Genomic DNA, 22,234 nt, shown 5'->3' with positions numbered 1-22,234 from the left:
GGGGGTAGTAATAAGATAGATAATAAGACAGGCTCGAAGGCCAACCGCTTATGTGTTTGTTCCTTTTCGGCTCCCTCCTCCCGATTCAAAGCTTGGCTTCTCTGACGAGCCGTTCAGGCGATTCCAGCCCCCCTCCCCCAGGCTGGGCACAAAGCACCTACCTTTCCCACTTTAGTACCCATCCTCCGCATAGCAGTCCCGCTGGCAGTCACTTCTGCCTCCTTCTTTAGCCTGGAATGCCACAGACACACGGCGCTGTAACGCAGAGGTGTGTGGCACAAGGCAGGCTAGAGATGGCATTAAACACCAGATATGGAAGGGAAAACCCAAGCGACCAAGGGCCAGGCCCAGTGGGTGACGGTGCGCAGGCTCAGTGCGTGTGAGTCAACGCCTCCCGCCCTTGTTGCCCCTGCGGTGGGGGGCGGGGCAGGACCAGCCTCGCTCTGGTTGAGGTTATTCGACGCCCCATTGGCTACCTGCCTCCAGAGTGAAGAACAGTCTGGCAAGGGAAGAAGAGAAGCAATGTGTGTGCGACTCAACTCGACGCTCTATTGGCTGGTGGGACTGTTACCATGGAGAAGCAGACAGGAAGGGAAGGGGCGGGCCCTCGGTGGAGGATCTAGAACCCTATTGGTTGCGCAGCACAGCCTTGGGCGCTGTCCTCGAAGCTTATTGGTCCTTGCGGGAAGGAGCGGGAAAAGCAGCTCGAGCTGGCCGTTCCTCTTCGCCACTTTGTCGCCCTTTTCCCTGGGCCTTCTCCTGACTGAGTGTGATTCGGCTCGAGGCTGTGGTAACCACCGACTGGAGGCATGGCAATGATCCCAACCCCTCTCCTGAGCTGGGTCCCCACCATGGACTCCCTTTGCTGCTCCCTCGTGCTGCTCAGCACTTCTCCCATCCACCCATCCCACCCCACCTCCCTACCCCCACCCTGGCTTCTGAGCACGGTCCTCGTGCCCAGCCCCCTTCCTGGGACCCTGGAGCGGGAAGGGCACCACCGGTCCAGCATTTGGGGGTGATGGATGGCCGCCGAACCGGGGGCACCCACGGAATGGTTGCCTGGGAAGGGACAGTGCATGCCATTGACTGTTGTTGGGTGGAGTTCAGGGATAAAAGTGCCGCGTGCAGCAGTGGTTATGTGGATTTTCAAGAAACCCATGCAGTTAGGTTCAAGGGAGAAAGTGGTGTCCTGAGAAAAACACCTTTGGCCTACATCAGGTCGTCATCACAAATGGCAGGGACTCAATAACCATTTTGGAAGAGGTTGATTTTGTTTTGTTTTGTTTTTAAGAAAGCCCAGGGCAGTCTTCAACTCCTAGTAGCGATGGCCTTGAACTCCGACCCTCCTGCCTCTACTCCCCCCACCCAAGACCTGGTATTATAGGCACATGCTACCACACCCAGTCAGTTTGGGGTTTTTTAAGACAGTCACCAGTTGCCCCGACTGGCCTGAAACCCACAGCAATCCTGCTATCTTAGACGTCTAACTGCTTGGATTACAGAAATGAGTCCGCAGGCATGGTTCAGTAAATGTTTATTAAACTAATGGAGTCCAAGAAAAATACCTAATAAGCAGGTGATACAGGCCAGGAAGGATAGCAAATTCAAGGCTAGCCCTTACTATTTATCAAGACCTTGTCTCAAAAAAAGTGGGGTAATGGGGGAGAACATTTGGTTAGCATGTGTTTATAAGGTCCTAGGTTCAATGCCTTTTTGTTTGTTTGTGGTTTTGTTTTTCTAGACAGGATTTCTCTGTGTCCCCCTGGCTGTCCTGGAACTCCCTCAATAGACCAGGTTGGCTGCCTCTGCCTCCCAAATGCTGGGACTAAATGCATGTGCCCCCACCGCCCAACCCAATAACCATTTTGTAAAAGCAGATTCCCTCTAGTGAAAATGAAATAGGAAATCCCTTGAGAATAATATTGTGACTGAAGAGTACAGAAACAAAGCTGGCCTTGGTGACAGACACCTTTAACCCGTGCACTCTGGAAGCAGGAACAGATGGGTCTCTATGAGTTTGAGTCCAACCTGGTCTACACCGTGTTCCAGTCCAGCCAGGAATACACACATAGTGAGGGCTTATCTCAAAAATAATTAATTAACTAATTGATTATTTTTAAAAAATCGGGGCTGAGGAGAAGGCTCAGTCAATAGTGCCTTGGGCACATGCCCAAGTACCTGAGTTCAGGTCCCCCCATTAAAAGCTGGGTGCAGGGGCTGGAGAGATGGCTCAGAGGTTAAGAGCATTGCCTGCTCTTACAAAGGTCCTGAGTTCAATTCCCAGCAACCACATGGTGGCTCACAACCATCTGTAATGAGGTCTGGTGCCCTCCTCTGGCCTGCACCACAGACAGAATATTGTATACATAATAAATAAATAAATATTAAAAGCTGGGTGCAATGACCTGCCTGTAACCCTACCACTAGGGATGGGAGCTACAACAGGTGGATCTCTAAAGCTCATTGGCCAGCCAGTCTAGCGAAAGCTGTGAGCTTCAGATTCAGTAAGATGGCCCTGCCTGGGGGAAAAAAAAATCAAAGTGGAGCACAATGGACGAAAGCTATCTAACAATGTCGACCTCTGGGCTCCACACATAGGTGCATGAATCCACGCACACACTCCTAAAACCCACGCCCGATCATAGTGATGGCATACAAAGAGCAGATAGACGTGACTAGCACAGGTGGGCTTAGGACTGAGCAGCCGCGTAAGAATGTTTTTAAGGACCGGATAAATGCAAAGAGGTACGATGGCGGGTGTTGAAGAGGATGCCCGGAAACCCTGTTTGGGAGGATAAGCATCCTTGAGAGCTCTGGGAGGGCAAACATATCTATGCCTGAAGCTGGCATTCAGCACGACAAAAGAGGAGGATGTTTGTGTTGAGCAAATACTTGAGAAAGAAGAGAGTAGTTTCTGGGAAAGGAGGGTCTATGAGAAAGGTTATGGGCTGAAGAGAGGAGAAGCAGGGAGAAAGCTGGGTCCTGAGAGGGACAAGATGAATGAGCACAGATGTGGCTCCCCAAAAGCAGAAGGGCTGGTTAGGACAGAGCCCATGTGACTGTCCTGAGCCAGCACTCCTGCTCTAGATCCATGGACCCCAGTGAAGCACCTGCTCTCCACCACTGCTCTGCTGACTCTTCCCCAGGGAGCGAGGACAGAGTCCCCCAGAGCACAGAACTCATTCCCAGGAGACCTGTCAGTCGCTCTCCAACCTGTGCCCGCTGTCGTAACCATGGTGTCACAGCCCATCTCAAGGGCCACAAGCGCCTCTGCCTCTTTCAGGCTTGCGAGTGTCACAAATGTGTCCTTATCCTGTGAGTATAAGATTTGGGCGGGGGAAGGGGAATGGTTCTCCTCCAGAAGGCTGACTTCTGACTCTTAGGGAACGTCGGAGAGTCATGGCTGCCCAAGTGGCCTTGCGTAGGCAGCAGGAGGCTCAGCTAAAGAGGCACCTGGCTCAGGGCCTGATGAAAGGGACAACCCCCCTGAAAGCTCCCCTCCGTGTCAAGAAGGGAGCCATTCGACCAGGGGTCCCTTGTGAGTGTCTCTGGCTGGGGATGGGACAGGGATTTGGGTATAGTAAGAGTAAGGACTTGCATCTCTGGCCTTAAATTCAGTCAGCATGTGGCCTTGGGCAAGGTGTTTCCTCTCTCTGGGCCTCATCCTGTCCAACTGTCTGTCAACTGTACTGAAGGGCCTGGGGATGTGAGGCAGCAGTCAAGAGCGCCAGAGCGGGCCGCTGGCTCTCCAGGCAGCTCACCACGTCTGTAGAGCGGCTCCAGAACCTATCGCCTTTTGCCTCAGCAGATACCATGCACAGATGTGGCACAGACATACATGCAGGCAAAACACTCATAAGAATAAATAAAATTTTATTTTAAAATGTGGGCAAGGGTGCAGTGACAACTGAAGATAGAAAATGGGGGATGGGAACAGTGGGGTGGGTCAGGGTAAAGGTACTTGCTGAATAAACCTGGTGACCTGAGCTTGATCCTCAGAGCCTACATAAAGGTCAAAGGAGAGAACTGACTCCCCAGAATTGTCCTGTGGCCTACACACACACACACACCATGTCACACAAACAAGAAGTTAAAAGGAGAGCCGAGGAGTGGGGCATGGTCAGCATGTCTGTAACTCCAGCCCTGGAGAAAGAAGAGGAGAGTGAGTTGGAAGCCAACCTGAGCTACCAAACTAGATGCTGTCTTGAGGAGAAGGTGGAAGGGCTGGGAAAGAGAAGCAAAGCCACAGAACAGACCGGGGCATGATAGCATATGGAGGAAGGAGGATCAGGGATTCAAAGTCAGCCTGAGCTACATGGAAAAAAAAAAAGAATAAAGAAATCAGAGAGAGAGACGAGAACTTAGCTGAAGTTGGGATAGGATAGGGGTCAGGAAAGGGGTGAATCTCTCCCTGGTTCCTCACAGCTGGAAAGGAGAACATAGCGCCCCAGCCTCAGAGTCCCCATGGAGCAGTCCCACTGGTGCTGACACCCCCTGGGAAGGTAAGGAGACGGGGTCCTGAGGGATGGCTCCTCGCCTGCCTCCTGCCCGGACTGTCCCCTCTGTGCTCTCTGCACTGGCTTCCAGCTCACCCCTGACTTGTCGTTGCCCTTCAGTGACTCACCTGGGACCTATGGGAGAAAAAAGATGGGACTTTAAGAGCTGCCCATAGCTTCGGGTCCTGCCCTCATCCTGGAGCATGCTTGCTTCTGCAGGCTCATGCCTCTGCCCTGGGCCCTCTCCCCTTACAGGAGAACTATGGGCCTCTGCTGCTCAGCCGCCCCCAGGAAGCCTTGCCTTTGCCCTGGACTCCAGTGCCTCCTGGGCCTTGGGGCCCTGGACACTGGCTGCCTCCAGGCCTCTCAATGCCACCTCCAGTAGTGTGCCGCTTGCTGTGCCAGGAGCCTGCTGTCCCTCTGCATCCCTTCCCTGGTACGACATCCTCCTGTTACTCGACAGATATCTGAATGCTAGGTTGCCGCCACAGCAGAAAAGGGAGAGGAAACGGACACGTGGGAAGAGGAAGGACATCCACGGTCTCTGCGCCCATCCTTTCTGCTTCTCTTGCCCTCCGTAGGCTTTGACCCTGGCACGTCTCTCCGGCTGCCCACTCATGGAACCCTCCCAACCTGCCCAGGATCTCGCTCAGTGCTGGCAGCTCCACTCTCTGGAGAGCCCCAGGGACCCCCTAACCTGCCTCACACGTAAGTAGGAACACGACAGAAGAAAATTCCTAGCCAAGTGTGATGGCGCACAGCTGTAATCCCAGCACTGGGAGGTTGAGCCAGAAATGGCAGGGTTCCAGGGTAATTTTCAGCTACATTACACAAAGTCAGCCTGGGCTACATAAAATTCTTAACTTAAAAAAAAAGAGGGGGGGCTGGAGAGATGGCTCAGTGGTTAAGAGCATTGCCTGCTCTTCCAATGGTCCTGAGTTCAATTCCCAGCAACCACATGGTGGCTCACAACCATCTGTAATGAGGGCTGGTGCCCTCTTTTGGCCTGCAAGCATACACACAGAAAGAATATTGTATACATAATAAATAAATAAAATATTTAAAAAAAAGGAAAAGGGTCTCAGACTAACTCAAGCTAACAGGCAGGCAGATCTCAACTGTTCTACTGTTTCCTGAGAGGCACTGACAATATTCACACCTCTCAGAGCCTGTTTTAATATCAGCAATTTCTAGTAATCTCTTGTCTGGGGTTGTCATAATAATAACACCTAGTACGTGCCCTGACCTTGAACAACATGGCTAAAAGCTGGACTGGAGAAAGCAGGCTAGTAGAGCAGACAAGAATCCCAGTCCCCCTGGGTGTTTTATCTGCTTTTGGAAACCTGACACCATTGGTTCCCTATGATCTTCACAGTAGTGTGGGAGGAGAAACCTGGGCGAGATTCTCATTTTATAGAAAGCAAAGCCCACGGAGTCCAGTGGCCAGCCTGGAACTTTGTCCCCAGGTCAGAATGCCCCACCCACTTCCCATGTGTCTCTCCTTTTTCCAGATGTTCAACTCTGATACTCCAGTCCTGCGGAGCCCCAGACTCTCTCCTGCTACAGCCACAGGTCTTGGCAAAGAAATGGTCTCCATGGGCCTGGGGGGAGGCTGGACCTGCAGAAGGGGAAAGCAGGTGGCTGAAGGAAGCACTTGCAGGGTGTGTGGAAGTAAGGGTTCCCAGTCTGATACTCCCCGCTCCTTCGCAGGCCCCTGGAACCTCTTGCCTGGCCTGGACATCTGGCCCCTCAGAGCGGCAGTTACAGCGAGAGGCAGCTGAGGCCCTTGTAGGTCTGAAAGATTCATCCCAGGCTCCCCGCCTGACCCCATCTGTCCCCCCAAACCCTGCCTGGATCTCTCTGCTCCATCCCTGTGGCCCACCAGGTAACTTCCTGAGAAGAGAGAATGAAATAAGATTGGTTGGTAAATGGAAGCCATTAGAATAAGCAAAGGCTAACCAAGATGGCCCAGACATGAGCTGAATGTCCTCAGGTTCAGGTCCCTAAGTTTTCAGCCTGGCCTCTGAGACTGCGGTTGACGTCACTCTTTACCAGTTTTGTTCTAAATGACAAATGTCCAGTGTCTTGCTATCAACGAAAACCAGGCTCTTGGTGTAGACTTTCCAGGCTGGCATTTAGAAAGACACTACAGAGCCTGGTCTCCAGACCCTAGCTTCCTGCTCAAGCCTGGGAAGGGAGAGCAGTAACCAGGGTCTGGACTAGAAAGGCTGATAAACTGCCTCCCAAGAGCTTCCATTCCGCTGGGGAACCTAGAGACCCTCACAAGCTTCAGTGGCAAGACTAGGAGAAATGTGAAGAAGGAGAAAGTTCCAGGGAACAAGCGGTAAAGGCTGAGAATGCCCCTGTCCAATGCAGTGTTGTCTAGAGGGTCTGCTGGAAACGGGAGGGATGAGGCTGGGGTCTTCTGAGTATAGAGATGTGGCTTTTGAGTCTGGACCAGCAGCTGTACAAAGGGGACCAGGGCAATGTTCAGAGCCAGACAAAGCATGATAGCTTTGGTGTGGGCTGGAGAGGCGGGCATAGACCACGGAAGGAGTGAGGGGCAGTGGGTTGGATTTGACCCGAGCCTGCCAGTTCCTGTCTGCCCACAGCTCCTCCTGGGGGAAGAGGATTCCAGCCTGTCGGCCCACCTCTCAGGCCCAGTCCAGCTTCCTCTGTCTCTCTGCACATTGGGCGTCTGGGATCCATCTCCCTCCTCAGCTAGAAACCAAGATGGAGGTTGCCTCACTAGGACAAAGAGACGACAAACTGCAGGCACTGCATATTTGGTATTTTATTTATGCATTTTGCATAGGATTTAATGTAATGCAAGCTTCAGCCTTTTTTTAAAGCTTTCCAGTTCCTTTTGTAGTGTGGGTATTTCCTTGACTGGAGGTGGATGTTCTCATAGCCCTTTTTAAGTCCCTCAATGGAGGCAGCTGGGCAGTTGGAGGACCCATATCTAAATACATTTTTGCATGAGTTTATGTTCTATATATGCCTATGTGCTCACGTCTGTCTCTGCATGTAAAAATACAAGAATATGTTCACATTGTATGTAGGTTTCTGTAAGAAATAAACCTTTTCTGTTTAAGCCATCAAAATACAGAGTTTACCCTGATTGACAGGACTATTTGACTCCCATCTCAAAATAGAAGTCATCTACTTAATAACTACCACAGACCTAGGCACTGTAATCCCAGCACTCACTGGCCGAGGTAGGATCGCTTATGACATATCTATAAACAACAACAAAGTAAAAAAAAACATAATCTTGGACTTCTAGTTATGCCCTCATAAGAATAACAGAGAGGGGATAGAGAGGTGGCTCAGTGGTTAAGAGCACAGGCTGCTCTTCCAGAGGATCCAGGTTCAATTCCCAGCACCTACATGGCAGCTCACAGCTGTCTGTAACTCCTGTTCCAGAGGATCCCACACCTCACCTAGACATGCATGTGGAAGAGTAGCAGAGGAAGGTGCTGGGGAATCACTAATGCGGTGATTAATCCACTGCTCTGTACAAAGTATACCCTGTTTCCTGCTAGCCAGAGAGCCACAGATTAAGATGACACCTAACTGGGGCAGGGAGACCAAATAAAGGAGTGAAGACAGCCCAGTGGAGACTGGGAAACAGATTGTATGTCTTACCTACAGGCAGTCTTCTCTAGCCTCGTGGATAATTCCCGGCAGAAACCTGGCCTCAGTGTTGCCACATCCTCTGGTTTTTCGAGGGAAATTAGAGAACTGTGTTTCTGTGTCCAACATCTTATAGTAATTCTCAAACATTGGTATAGCCTTCTTTAAATGTTATATTTGGCCAGATAACATAGCTTCCAGTCAGCTTTGGCCAATAGAATACTAATTTGATACTAATCTAACATGACATTTTCCGGATGGGAAAATTGAAGCCAAGCAGGACAGCAAGAACCAAGTTAGTTTTTATCAAGGATCTTCCTAACTAGGAAGATTCACTGTCTTCTTAAAATAATCCATTAGAGGGGCCAGGCCTGTAGCGCAGTAGCACAGTGCTGCCTGGAACGATGAGGCCCGGGTTCAGTACCCCAGCGTCTCAAACAATGTATCAACCAGCAAATACAAGACTTGGTCAAAGACTAGAGAATGCTTTCTAATTGTTGAGTCCCAACAGCAACTCTGTAATCTATACTGAAAAGGGAAAGTATTAGCCCAGCAGGTCAAGGGAATTCTCCAGAAAACAATCTAAATTCCTCCTTGTTGCTAGGCCTTGACGTTTTATAAAGCACGGAATGAAGGATTTGAGGCTACAGGGAACACACATCCGGCGGAAGCAGTTCTCACAAGTGTCTCTCCCTTTTTCTACCAAAGTTGTCATTGTATAATGTTTTGGGTTGGTGTCCTTATTTGCCTTCCATTGCTGTGATAAACACCATGACCAAAGCAACTTGGAGAGAGGCTACTTGACTGACATGTCTGAACCTCAGTCAGTCTCTGAAGGAAGTCAGAGCAGGAGCCTGGAGGCAGGATCTGAAGCAGAGGCTATGGAGGGGCACTGCTCACTGACTTGTTCATCATGATGTGTCCAGTCTACTTTATTTTAAATTGTTTGTTTTTATTTTATGTGCATTGGTGTTTTGCCTGCATGTATGTCTGTGTGAAGGTGTCCGATCTTAGAATTACAAACAGTTGTTAGCTTATGTGTGGGTGCTGGGAATTGAACTCGGGTCCTCTGGAAGAGGAGCCAGTGCTCTTAACTGCTGAGCCATCTCTCCAGTCCCTCAGTCTGCTTTCTTACACATGAGGACCACCTGCCCAGGGTTAGGAACACACACAGTAGGCTGGGCCCTCCCACTTAAATAATTACTTAACAAGCTGCCCCAAGGACTTGCTGCAGACCAGCCTGATGGGGCCATTTTCTGAACTGAGGGACCTTCTTCCCAGATGACTCCAGCTTGTGTCAAGTTGACAAATAACTGGTACAATTGACCCCTTGTCAACTTGATGCACACACACACGCCACTATTTAACAATTTCCTTTCTTGCTTATCCTCAAGATCTCATGTTAATATTAATATCACAGTGCAAAGCACAGTCCAATTTGTTTGTTTGTTTTGCAAAACAGGGTTTTTCTGTGTAGCCCTGACTGCCCTGGGACTCACTCTGTAGACCAGGCTGGCCTCAAACTCAGACATCCACCTACCTCTGCCTCCTGAGTGCTGAGTTTAAAGATGTAAGCCACCACACCTGACATACAGTCTGTTTAAAGACTTTTTTTTTTTCTTGTTTATGTGCAAGGGTCTTTTGCCTGCATTTATGTCTGTGCACTGTGTGCATGCAGTACCCAAGGATGCCAGAAGAGGGCATCGGTTCCTCTGGACCTGGAATTAGAGTTGGCTGTGAGCTGCTGTGTGGGTGCTAGGAATTGAACTCCGGGGTCTTCTGAAACTGCAGCCAATGTGCTTAACTGTACCAGTTCTCCAGGCCCCACTGGTTGGATTTGAGATAGGAGCTAGCTCTAGCCTGGTTGACTTCAAACACATTTTGTGAGCCAGGCTAGCTTCAAATTCGTGGCACTCTTCCTACCCCAGCTTACTGAGTACTGGAATTACAAGGTCCCTATGAGCCACCAGGCCCAGCTAATAACAGAGCATCTGTTTGCTAGTCCTTGGCTGTGGAGCCCTCTTGGAGTCCTTGCAAACAGGACCCCTGGTGAGCTATTGCTGCACTAGGAAGACGTGGGGCACCTGTCCTTCCTCCTGTGGGTGGGGAGCTCAGAGCTCAGCAACATACCTGATAACTGACTGTTCTTCTGGCATTACCTGCATCACTCTTCTTACTCAAGATGATGAATGATGGTGGGACCCAACAACACCCTGTTCTCTTAATTCGAGGCCTTGAGAAGATGGGCTATTCCTTCTCCACAGCAGACTGCAGAATAAAGAACTGCAGCACTAATCGGGGACACTGTAAGAGAACAAAAGACTACAGCCAGCCTCACACCTTTTGTCCCTCCCTAGTTATAACTTAGATATACGATTGCCCTTTAATAGACCTGCCTAAGCCTGGCTAGCAGTGCCTAGTTCTTCCAGTGACAGATGACTGAGCCCAAGAGTCACAGAGCAACGGAGAAGCGCTGGCTGCAAATGCACCTCGCTAAGACGGTGCTGCTAGGGCTGACCAAGGTCACACAGCCAAAAAAGATAAAAGAAAAGGGTGGTGTAAAAAAGGAACAGGACACAGGGTAGTGGCAGGAGAGCCACAGTGGGAAGGCTGGGGGGGGGGGGGTGCTGGCTACTGTGACCAAGGAAGCTGGAAGGTGAGAACAGCTCCAGGATGTTTGTTACCCTCTGACCTCCACTCTGCTGCACGACCTGCCACACACACACACACACACACACACACACACACACATCCGCTAGCTAATTAAAAGAAAAAGAAGCTGATTATACTAGTGTAACTCAGCAGTTAGCTGGGGCATACATCTTTTAAATAAATTAATAAATGGCAGGGAAGGGAGCAGAGAGGAGGCCAACCAATCATTCAAGTCATGTGAACCCCCAAACACTCCCTAAGGAAGTGCTGCAAATCTGCAGAGGTCAGCCTTGAGATCAGGGAAGACTTAAGAATTTAGCTTTGTGTGGTGACCCATGCTTTTCATCCTCACACTCCCTCCTTCCAGGAGGAAGAAGCAGGTGGACCTCTATGAGTTCGCAGCCAGCCTGGTCTATACAGAGTCCCGGGCTAGCCAGGGTTACATACTGAGACTGTGCTGAAAGCTGGGCATGGTCTCGTGTGCGCACACGCGTGCATGTACACACACACACACACACACACACACGAACTGCTCTCGTTTTCATTTTCCACCTCCCTTCACCTGCTGCTGAGGAGGCACCAGGCTCCTGGCCCTAAGCATCCCTGAAGTTTCGGCCAGTGGACTGTGAACACCGGTTTCCTGTCCTGCTCCCTAAGGTTGCCTGATCTGAGCTTTTGTCTCAAACTCTCTTAATACTCTACAGAAATGACAATAAGTTTCCAAGTGCCCTCCTCACTCTTCTCCACACAAGACTCCTCCCCACAAGAGCCCCGGTTTTGTTTCAAGGGCACATTTCACATTCTGTCCTTTGACTATCCATATTCTGGTCACTCCAGCCCTACAGGAACCTGACCTGCTTCTGACCACACTTACAGTCCAGGCAGGAAAATGACCTCATGACACCTACTCCATCCTCATTCCTGGTTCACGTAGACTCATCTCTTAACCCGTCTGCTTGCGTAGCTAGCTTTGCAACCCTATGCTCAAGCTCCATAGCAGGCAACCATGCCTGTGTAGACCCTCATGGGATCCGGAGCTTTTCCCAAAAGCACGATCTATCTTTTATCCCACCAATACCTGTGTTAAGCTCTTCAGACCTTTATGTTCCTTGGAGGTACAGACTTGATCATGCTAAGCTGTGCTAGTATCATAGTGTCAATCTATGTCCCCAACCCCCAGAATAGTTATCCAAAGAGGACAGGCCTATTGTGGACTTCCTCTCTGGGGCACTTAAAATGAATGGCTGACTAAACAGGTTCTGTCCAGTCCCTTAGGAATGGTGTTCCTGCCCTCGGGCCATCCTTTTCCATTTTGCTTACTTTTAGTTTTACAGAAAGCAGTGTTTCCAATCACTACGGAGTAGGGGCTGAGGAACAGCCTACAGAATGTGAAAAAATATGTTTGCCAAGTACACATTAGACAAGAGAATGCAAGGAGAGACAGGCCAGTGGTTGAGAACACTGGCAGCTCTTCCAGAGGACTGTGTTTGAGTTCCAGCAGCCACATGGCCACTTACAACTGTCACATAACTCCAAGTCCAGGAGGTCTAACACCTGTTTCTGGCCTTTATAGGTACCAGGCACACGTCATACACAGACGTACTTGCAGGCAAACTCCCATACACACAAATAATTAAATAAAACAGAGAAAACTGCATTGAGTGGCTGGAAAGATGTCCAAGTGGTTGCCATACAAGCATGAGGATCTGAGTTTGAATCCCCACAACCCAGGTGAATCCGGGTGTTGTAGTGCACATCTGTAACCCCAGAGATCACACTGCAAGATGGAAAGCAGAGGGTCTCCAGAAGCTCGTGAGTCAGCTAACCTGGTGTATGCAGCAAACGGTGAACGATACCGCCTCAAACGAGGTGCAAGGTGAGGACCGATACTGGAGACTGTCTTCTGATTGACACACCACTTGCACATACACACACAGACACATATATGTACACACATGCGGCACACACACCACACAAAACCACACTGAGATTCTATTTCACCCCAATCAAAACAGTTATTGTGATAGTTTGAATGACAAAGTTCCCCTATAGTCTTGGACATTAGAACACTTGGTCCCCAGTTGATGACACTGTTTGGGGAGGTTTAAGTGGTGCGGACCTTTCTGGAGGAAGTATGCAACTAGGGGTAGACTTTGAAGTTAAAAGCCTCTTGCCACATCCAGTTAGCACTTTCTGTTTTGTTATTTTGAAAATGTAGCTCTTAGCTTTCTGTTCCTGCCACCATACCTGCCTGATGTCATGATGGACTTTTAACCCTCTGGAACTGTAACCCAAATAAACTCTTTCTTCTATAGGGTACCTTGACCATGGTGTTTTATCACAGCACCAAAATCATAGTTAATTACTGCTATAACCAAGAAAATTAATAATAATACATGCTGATGAAGATGTGGAGAAAGAACACCCCACTCGCAGTTGGAAGAAATAAGCTTGTCCAGCTGCAGAAGGCTCCGGTGGTAAAAAGCACTTGTTGATTTTGCAGAGGACCTAGGTTCAGTCCAGAGCCCACCTGGTGACTCACAACCGTCACAGCTCCAGCTCCAGAGAATCAGGTGCCGTCTTCTGACATCCACCAAGCATGCCTGTGGTGTACACAGACACATGCAGCAAAACACATATACATGCATGAAATAATCTAAAACAAGTTTAAAAATGAAAACTAAAACTACTATATGGACCTGCTATGTGTTGGGTATATATAAATCCAAAGGACTCTTAAGTCAACAGACCACAGAGATACTTGCATATGTATATGTATAGCTGCACTGTAGATTTCCAACTCAGAGGAACAGACGAAGTGTGGCATGTATAAGCAGTGAAAAATCTTGAAGCCCTAAGGAAGTAATGAAGCAGGGCGGTGGTGGCACACGCCTTTAATCCCAGCACTCAGGAGGCAGAGGCAGGCGGATCTCTGTGAGTTTGAGGCCAGCCTGGTCTATAGAGTGAGTTCCAGGCCAGTCAGAAAACCTGTCTTTTTTTTTTTTTTTAATTTTCGAGACAGGGTTTCTCCGTAGCTTTTTGGTTCCTGTCCTAGAACTAGCTCTTGTAGACCAGGCTGGCCTTGAACTCACAGAGATCCACCTGCCTCTGCCTCCCAAGTGCTGGGATTGAAGGCAGGCGCCACCACCGCCCGGACCCAGAAAACCTGTCTTAAAAACAAAAACAAACAAACACAAAGTAATGAAGTCCTAATGATTCCAGGGAAATGAAACGAACTGGAAGCCAGCCAGACTGAGAAAGACAAAAACTGCATATGTGCAGAACTTAGATTTAAAATTATGTTTTTGTACTTGTATGTGGGAGAGGAGTCATGAAGTTAGAAGGCAGGTCCCAAGGGGGAGGAAGAAATCTGAAGGAGGTGGAAAGTATGCCAATGGATTCCATGTAACAGGAGCACAGAATGGGTACTCGCTAGCTGGAGAAAGGGAGCCAGCAGGAGTGGCTAAGGGCAAGGAGAATGAAGGAGACAGTAAAATAACACATGCGCATGAAAATGCCATGATGGAGGCCTGGAAAATTAGTGAAAAAGCAAGTTTCCATATATCAGCCCTCCTTCCTATAGCCTCTCCCTCTACCAACCCAACAGCAAAGCATGCGTCTGCGACAACTGCTGAATCCACACGGATTCATTGTGACCAGGCACCAGACAGAAACAACTTGAAAGTTTATTTTTTCCTCAGTTTAAGGGGGGGGGTAGTTTATTGTCACATGCCCTAGGGCAAGTCACTGTTGTGCTGGGTGTGTCCTGCTGAGAAAGGACCCGGGCAAGATTCAGTCCCCAGCTGCTCACCTCTCCCACCTCTCACCAGTGACCTCCTGTAATGAATCCATCAAGGCATTAATTCATTGAGTAGGTCAGCGTCCTCACAGACATCTCAGAAGTGCACATGACTAATCTTGTAAGTGGATTTTGTATTGATGTTGTTTTGGTTTGGGGATTTTGATACAAAGTCTCCTTACATTTGGCTGGCCAATCTGCCCTCAAATTTGCAGTAATCATCCTGCCTCTGCCTTCTGAGTGTTAGGATTATAGGTGTACATCACTATGCCCACCGATTTCAGTGTTTAAGTTTTTTTTTAATTTTACATATGTGTATGTGTGTGCACATGCACATATATGCATGTAGATGCCTGAGGAAGCCAGAGGAAAACATCTTATCCCCTGCAGAGGGAATTACAGACGACTATCAGCCACTTCAGTGTGGGTGCTGGGAACTGAACTCAGGTCCTCTGGAAGAGTTGAACCATCTCCCTCCAGCCGTCAGGCTGGAGAGAAAAGGCTTGACGTTTCTCCTGTCTGAAGTATTAATAACTCATTTCTTTTCAGTATCTTTTCTAAATTTTATATTTTATCAGTGTGTGTAGAGGGAAGGGGTGTGCGTGAGCACGCGCGATATGTGAACATCTATGTGTCAATGGATGAGTTTATGCAAGTCAGAAGACAACTATCTGTAGCTGGTTCTCTCTCTTTTTTTCCCACGGTGGGTTACAAGAACCAAACTCAGGTCATCAGGTTTGTATGGCAAGCACTTCGACCTTCTTAAGACACCTCATTGGCCCCCATTCCTTCTTTTATCTTGAATAACATTTAATCGTCTGGATGTACCATAGCTTCAAACATTCAAACATTTTATGCGCGCGCAGGGCCGGTGGGGCAGAGGACTAAACTCAGAGCCTGACATGCAACATTCTTGTAGCGTGAAGCAGGGGGATCGTGAGTTCAGAGACAACCTTGGATAAATACAAAGTTCCAGACTTGGCTAAATGAAGTCCTGTCTCAAAAAACAACAACAAAAATAATAACGTTACACAGATAAACCTGAATGATGATTCTAAATGAGCAAATGAGGCGAGACTAACGGGTTGAGCAATCGGATTCCAGCGCTAGACGGCAGAGCGGAACCTCCATCAAGGTCCCGCCCCTGCCTCGTTGTCCCTGCCCTAATCTCCTCCCCCGCTTCCAACGCCTTAGTTCCACTCCGCTAGCGGCAAGCAAGCTGAAGCAATTTCCGCCCAAAGAAGGGTGGGGCTTCCGTGTAGTTCCGGTCTCGCGAAAACTAGTGCTAGGACAAAAGGGGATGATCGCCACATGTCATCCTTGCCTCTTCACTACACTTCCAGTCTCGGTTCCGCCCTTACTACTCCCACTTCCGGCCAAGGAAAACGCCCTTCACGCAGAACCCCGCTTTCCTTCCGCCCTCAGTAGTTTCCGCCACTTCTGTTCCCACCAGACACACGAGGCTCAAACGAAGCCACGTTCTCCTCTCTCCAGTTTCGCAACACTCACGAAAAAAACGGAAAGAGAAAACAGCCCCCCTCCTCTCGTCCCCTGTCCCTTCTCCACCCCTTCCTCTTACAGGACCTCCCATTTTAGGTGAAGACGAAGCCATATTCGCCCTCAGAGAGGCGGAGACGCTGGTCTAGCCGCTCTCGCGAGCACTCCGAACTCTCGCGAGACTCGACGCCCGACTTGTGCGCCCGGGAAACCCCGTCGTTCCCTTTCCCCTGGCTAGCAGCGCGGAGGCCGCACGGTAAGCGAGAGCTCTGGGTCCGGCTGTGCGCGGGGCCATGGGGCCGGACTGTCTGGCCCCCAAGAGCTCGTGCCGGGACCGCAGGAAGCCCGGCGCGGGGTCGCTCCGCCCCTTGGAGCCGCGGCCACGTGCGAGCGGCAGGCCCGGACATGCCTGTGGCCACAAATCCGGGAGTCCAAAAGGGGTTATAGGTGGGCAGCGGAGGGGTGAGTGGAATGCCCGGGAACGTGGGCTGAGGGAGAGGGGTATGGAGGAGTCTCCCACGCGGTCACCACGCCGGCTTGTGATCCGCATGCTGTGGGCACCCGGGAGCTCTGTTGAACCTGGAAGAGCCGGGCTGCACTTGGCGAAAGGCGGGGAGGATGTTGGGGCTTCGGTCTGGATGGAGGAGTAGCGGGGTTGCTGTTGACCTGGAACCGCGTCAGTGTTTCGAACCAAGCCTCCTATTGACACACTTGCCTTTCCTCCCAGATGCCTGGAGTTACTGTAAAAGACGTTAACCAGCAGGAGTTCGTCAGAGCTCTGGCAGCCTTCCTCAAAAAGTAAGTGTCGGGCCGGAGCTGTGACCCCAAAGTGTGGCTAGTCAGAATGGCCTCTTGTTGGGGCCTTTTCTAAATTAGGCCTAGGATGGCCATGTTTCCGTGTTATCCTGTTAGTTCATATGCTAGCACCCATCCTGCTTTTTCCGAGTTGGTTCTGTTGACGGGCTATGGTTTCTGGGATCGGAAGTCATTTTATGGAAATTTGTGAAATGTCCTTTTCTCGATTCTTTTGGTCCCAGGTCCGGGAAGCTGAAAGTCCCCGAATGGGTGGACACAGTCAAGCTGGCCAAACATAAAGAGCTTGCCCCCTATGATGAGAACTGGTTCTACACGCGAGCTGGTGAGGACTGGGGACTTTGGCTGGGAATGGGGAGCTGGGTGACCCCAGGCAGGAACCCCATCTCCTCTCAACTGTGCTGAGACAGACCTCATGCTCTAATAACTATCTCTGAATGTGAAAGGAAACCTGGGAACAAGAAAACTGTTTATTTTACTTACAGGCGCTCACTTGAGAGTCTGACAGTGTCCATTGTGTAACATTCTAATTCAGATCCATCTCTATCAGGTGATTCTCTGCTGAAAGATTGGCAAGTTGGGGTGCTGCTCCTTGTTCTCAGAGGGAACTTACGGCTCTGAGCGCCCCAAGAGAAAACTTTTTTCTCTCTGGAGCTATGGGTCCTATTCGGATGTTTTGGTGTTCTGTAAGCTATAGTCTGTGGTTAGCTCTGCAGGGTGGGATCAGTGCTGGGTTGTGCCAAGGTCACAGCATCTATATTGGTCTCCGCTAAGGGACCCCCTACCTGAGAACTCACTGGGTCATAGGAAACACATTGCTCATCACTTCAAAATGTGAAACAGTCTATAAATTTATATTAGCGTTTATTAAGTCAAATGTCCATGGGATCCACTTTGTTTCAGGCTTTGGCATGGGCACAGGGACCATCATGACTCAACACAGCCTCTGAAAACCAAAAGGTCAATTCCACAGTGTGGGAAAAGGTCGGTGCATCCACCTGCCAACGCAATTTTGTATTTTCTTAAAAGGATGAGGGTGATGTAGGGAAGGTGGCTTCTCTGCCTACAGCAGTGGTGAGGCCTAGCTAAAATATGCCCTTCTTCCCGTCTCAGAAGCAAGCACACAGACATTGACGGCGCTCTACTTGGTGCAACTCGGATTTGGCATTGCAAGAGGAAGGATAGTGGTTTTCTCTGGGTAGAGTGGTTAGTACACATGTGTTGTGTACCTCCCAGGCAGAATTGGTTGTCTTTTTCAGGGTTGATGTTGGGGGGGGTCATGCATGTCCACCAGTTGATCGTGTGACCCTACCACCTTTGTCACTGCTGGCTTGTGTTTGGAGATGGGGTCTCACTGTGTACACCCTGTTTGGCCAGGAATTCGCCAAGAGACCAGGCTGCCCTCTGCCTCCCAGGTGCTGAGGGTTGGATTCTGGCTCTGTATATGCTAGACGAGCACTCTGGGCTGCATCCCAAGCCTAAAAGTGGGAAGGTATTGGCAATGAATGGAATCTTGCCAGGTGGTGCTTGAGTTTGGGACCAGGTGTGCAGTGGGGTAGCAGGCTTGTGTTTGTTTGGAGGTGAGGAAAGGCTGTGGGCGTGGGGTTCGGAGGTGTGATGGGTTAGGACCAGAAGTTCAGTGACTGAGGAGCCAGTAGGAGGGTGAATTGGGGCTAGGAAAGCAGTTTTTCCTTAGTTTGGCTGAGAAAGGGTCAGGATGAAAGATTACGGTTCCTCATCTGACACTTTGACACCGCTGGTGAAGATGGGGCCACCATTCGCACTGCTAAGCTGTGTGCCTCCTGAACTGAGGCCTGCAAATAAGTTCAGATGAAGGACACCAGCCCCTCCTGGGCACAGCTCCCCAGGGCAGTGGGAAGACATTGAAGGCCAACGTCCTGTCTCATTAATCCTCTAAAATTCAGCAACAATTCTGTGGATTTGCCTAAAGTTGTGGTTTTTTTTTCTTGGCTTTTCGAGACAGGGTTTCTCTGTAGCTTTAGGTTCCTGTCCTGGAACTAGCTCTTGTAGACCAGGCTGGCCTCGAACTCACAGAGATCCGCCTGCCTCTGCCTCCCGAGTGCTGGGATTAAAGGCGTGCGCCACCACCGCCCGGCTTGCCTAAAGTTTTGCCTTAAAAATGTGCTAGAGCCCAGGGTCTTATTGAGGAAGAGAGTGATAAGAAATGAGCTTCATCTTGCTGTTTACAGCCTCTAAATAAGTCCTTTCAAAAACCAGAAGGAAATGCATGCAGATTTGGGGTGGCAATGAGTGCCTTCTAAGTAGCTGGTGCTTCTGTGGTACTGAAAAGGACTGTAAATCCCATTAGAGACGCTGGTGGTCTTTGCTGCAGTTTCCTCCCTGCCTGGCCACTGTGCCTGTTGGGACAGTTGCTTTCCTTTGATACTGTTGTGCAGACGCAGGGGGGGGGGTAGCAGTGCAGGAGATTCAGGCACCTGCTGTGCCCAGGCTAATCTAATCCCTGGTCTGGTGCCCTGAGGAAGAGAGCAGATGGGTGATGATCGGTTCTGGCGTTGGGTAGGGTAGTGGCTGTGGAGCATTTGAGTTGGTCTTAAAGGTGGAGTTGTCTAGTGACACCACGTGAGTCTGTCAATCTTGGCAGGTATATGCTTTAAAAAAGTATCAGGCTAGCGGCCTTGCTGTGGGAGCAAGGAGAATGAGTACATCAGGGGAGCCCACACAACCTGGCTGGAGTCAGTAAAGTAAATTTCTACTTAACCTGGTGGCTCCTGGCTGCCAGAAGAGAGGTGGCAGTGGGGCCAGATTTAAAATGACTGCCTGCTTTTTTGTTTAAGGGGATGAAGATATCCCTGTATTTCCTAGCCAGGTGGCCTAAGTCCCTTGTTTCCTAAATGGTTTTATAAGTGCTCTGCAGGACTATTGAATCTCCTGGGCCCCAGGATCCCCAGGGTCATGTCGCTCCTGAGACTTTATTTTCTGCTTGAGAATGAAGGAGAATGCATGATGCAGAGAATGGCAGGCAGCACCAGTCAGCACCTTGGGGCATGGCCTTCAAGGTTTTGCCAAAGCTTGTTTGACAGGCCAGGAGGCTGCCTGCAGGAACAGTCCTGTATCCATGGCTGAGATTCCAAGTTTATGGTACCCACAACAGAACATGACTGCCCTGCCAGATCTTGGCCTCGTTCTCTAGGGCTAAGCTATGCTGTAAAACAGTCAGTTCCTTCTTCACTGTCCTGCCGCAGGCATGTGGAGATGGTCAGTCACCCTTGGGAAAGTTACAGGGGAGGGAGAACCAGGGATGTCAAGCCCCAGTTCTGGTGCGTGTTGTTTGCTCTGTAAAGCTGTGAGACATTGCCTCACTCCCCACGGTGAATGTAGAAAGAATGAGCCTCAGACTCCCTCTTGCCCCACCTCCAGCCTCTACAGCACGGCACCTGTACCTGCGTGGTGGTGCCGGGGTTGGCTCCATGACCAAGATCTATGGAGGACGGCAGAGAAACGGTGTCAGGCCCAGCCACTTCAGCAGAGGCTCCAAGAGTGTGGCCCGCCGCGTTCTCCAAGCCCTGGAGGGACTGAAAATGGTGGAAAAGGACCAGGACGGGTATGCAGGGTTGTGCCAGAATTAGGGTGGTCATTGCCCATTGGTGACTTGTGGTGAAGCTGTTGGGCCTCCCTACAAATGGAAGTACAGGGCCTTCAGAAAGCAAACCGTGAGGCCCTCACCCAGACCTCTCTGGCTCTGAGAAGGTAATTTAGCGACTGTCCGCTTTCATTAGCCTGCTCGTTAACTTTTCCCAATTGATTTTTCGGGGCTTTTGATCTAATGCTTACACAAACGACACCTCGTCAGCTCCCAGGGGTCTCCCACTCCTGCCTTCCAGCTCCTTAGGATGCAGCTGGCTTGGGCACGAGTGGGGCTTGGCAAGAAGAATGTGGCTCCCTTGCTCAGTGCTTTCTTCTGTCCTCCCCCAAGAGGCGGGGTTGGGCGCTCAGCCAAGAATTAATTTTTCTTTCTCTTTTGCACAGGGGCCGCAAGCTAACACCTCAGGGACAGAGAGATCTGGACAGGATTGCCGGACAGGTGAGGGGTGCACCAGCTCCTTTTTTTCCATTGGGACACAGCCAGAGAAGGTCATACTGGGACAGGGAAAAAAACCACTTAAGGTCTAAGGTCTGCCTTGGGTAAACTATACCTGTCTGCACTGTCCCTCACCTCCATACAGATCACCTTGGTAAAGGATTCTGCCCTAACTTGGTCCTCATACTTATTAGGCACCAGATGCAAGCAATTTAGGGGAGGTGGAGATTGGGGTGGTAGACTGGTTCAGGCACAGAACGAGTCACTGTAGGGTGACTTCATTCCCACTACCTTTTGGGTTGGGTGATCTCACCCAAAAAAAGCAGAGCCCATGGGGTCTAACAAGGTACCCCATGCCTGATTTTCTCTGCTACAGACTGCACCTCTACTGAGGTTCTTGGAAGACTTTAGCTTTGAGCTTGGGATCTCAGTAAAGGGCCGTCTAGACACAAATGTTGGCACAGTGACCTTACCCTTGGGACAGTGACTGATCCACAAAGCTGGAGGTGTCTGCAGTAGTGGGGCAGAGGGCGTGGCTCTGGGTAGTGAGCCATGGCTATGCCTTTAGACCACTCACTGATCCTTCTGTCTTTTCACAGGTGGCAGCTGCCAACAAGAAGCATTAGGACAAAGGATGCTGGGTTAATAAATTGCCTCATTCATAATCCTGGTCTGAGTCTGCTTTTGATTTCTTGGTTTTGTTTTTTAATACAGGGCTTCCCTGGGAATCCCAAGACACCAGTAGAACTGTGGTGTCAGGGCTGGGCTACAGGTGTGTTCCCAAGAAGAGAAAGTTTTGGGTTGTGAGAAGGCAGCATAGTGACCTTCCCTTCCCCTAGCTGTCCTGCCATCTTCCACTAAGGATGAAAGGTGGATGCTGCAATCCCTGCCTGATGTCATGGTGCCTGTAAGGAGTGTACAGTTGAATATGCTGGGCCTGAGCTCTCCAGAAGGCCAGCCTAGCCCGAGTCATCCTGGCAACTTCCCGGGTCAATCAACCCTATCTTAAGGGAGGCTCTGGATTTTGAAATTACATGTCTGTGGCTCACCTTCCTCCTCCCCAGTCTGTTAACAATCCGCAGCATGCCAGGTGAAACTGGCTCCCTGCAGAGGGGACTCCTGAGTTTTCAAGCCACATGAGAACCACCCCTCCCAGGTTGAAACATAGGGACAGGCAGTTTTCTGTGTCCAGCAAGCTTCTTGGGATGGATATCCTACAGCATTTGAAGGGACAAACCCTGGGTAACTGGATGCTTCGAGGCTGTGAGGATGTGGCCTGTG

At 50.1% G+C, this 22,234-nt stretch overlaps 2 protein-coding genes across 4 annotated transcripts; both read left to right on the top strand.

Moving 5' to 3' along the window:
- Positions 1–3,091: 3,091 nt before the first annotated feature.
- On the top strand, positions 3,092–7,221 carry Dmrtc2 (DMRT like family C2). Its single transcript, XM_075958490.1, has 8 exons — positions 3,092–3,315; positions 3,384–3,538; positions 4,426–4,502; positions 4,752–4,932; positions 5,078–5,204; positions 6,008–6,068; positions 6,207–6,381; positions 7,109–7,221. The coding sequence occupies exons 1-8, from the start codon at positions 3,092–3,094 to the stop codon at positions 7,219–7,221; spliced, it is 1,113 nt and encodes a 370-aa protein (XP_075814605.1).
- Positions 7,222–16,220: 8,999 nt separating this feature from the next.
- On the top strand, positions 16,221–21,623 carry Rps19 (ribosomal protein S19). Of its 3 annotated transcripts, none has more exons than XM_075989106.1 (6): positions 16,221–16,336; positions 16,808–16,878; positions 17,118–17,218; positions 20,293–20,476; positions 20,902–20,956; positions 21,553–21,623. In XM_075989106.1, the coding sequence occupies exons 2-6, from the start codon at positions 16,808–16,810 to the stop codon at positions 21,577–21,579; spliced, it is 438 nt and encodes a 145-aa protein (XP_075845221.1). In that variant the 5' UTR covers positions 16,221–16,336; the 3' UTR covers positions 21,580–21,623. The 3 variants fall into 3 exon arrangements, with proteins under 3 accessions (XP_075845221.1, XP_075845241.1, XP_075845230.1); XM_075989126.1 differs by lacking the exon at positions 16,221–16,336 and adding an exon at positions 16,404–16,527; XM_075989115.1 differs by lacking the exon at positions 16,221–16,336 and adding an exon at positions 16,427–16,542.
- Positions 21,624–22,234: the final 611 nt, after the last annotated feature.

This window comes from Microtus pennsylvanicus, chromosome 1 (assembly GCF_037038515.1).
Source record: "Microtus pennsylvanicus isolate mMicPen1 chromosome 1, mMicPen1.hap1, whole genome shotgun sequence".
In the NCBI taxonomy this organism is placed as follows: domain Eukaryota; kingdom Metazoa; phylum Chordata; class Mammalia; order Rodentia; family Cricetidae; genus Microtus; species Microtus pennsylvanicus.
Note: the sequence above shows the minus strand (reverse complement) of the source record. Positions and strands in the feature narration are given on the sequence as shown.

Excerpts from the sequence above, each read along its gene's own strand:
- Dmrtc2 (XM_075958490.1), top strand. The coding sequence starts at position 3,092 with ATGGACCCCAGTGAAGCACCTGCTCTCCACCACTGCTCTGCTGACTCT. Across the intron at positions 4,933-5,077 it reads CCCTCTGCATCCCTTCCCTG|GCTTTGACCCTGGCACGTCT; the intron begins GTACGACATCCT and ends TGCCCTCCGTAG. Across the intron at positions 6,382-7,108 it reads CCATCCCTGTGGCCCACCAG|CTCCTCCTGGGGGAAGAGGA; the intron begins GTAACTTCCTGA and ends GTCTGCCCACAG.
- Rps19 (XM_075989106.1), top strand. The coding sequence starts at position 16,808 with ATGCCTGGAGTTACTGTAAAAGACGTTAACCAGCAGGAGTTCGTCAGA. Across the intron at positions 16,879-17,117 it reads CTGGCAGCCTTCCTCAAAAA|GTCCGGGAAGCTGAAAGTCC; the intron begins GTAAGTGTCGGG and ends TTTTGGTCCCAG. Across the intron at positions 20,477-20,901 it reads GTGGAAAAGGACCAGGACGG|GGGCCGCAAGCTAACACCTC; the intron begins GTATGCAGGGTT and ends TCTTTTGCACAG.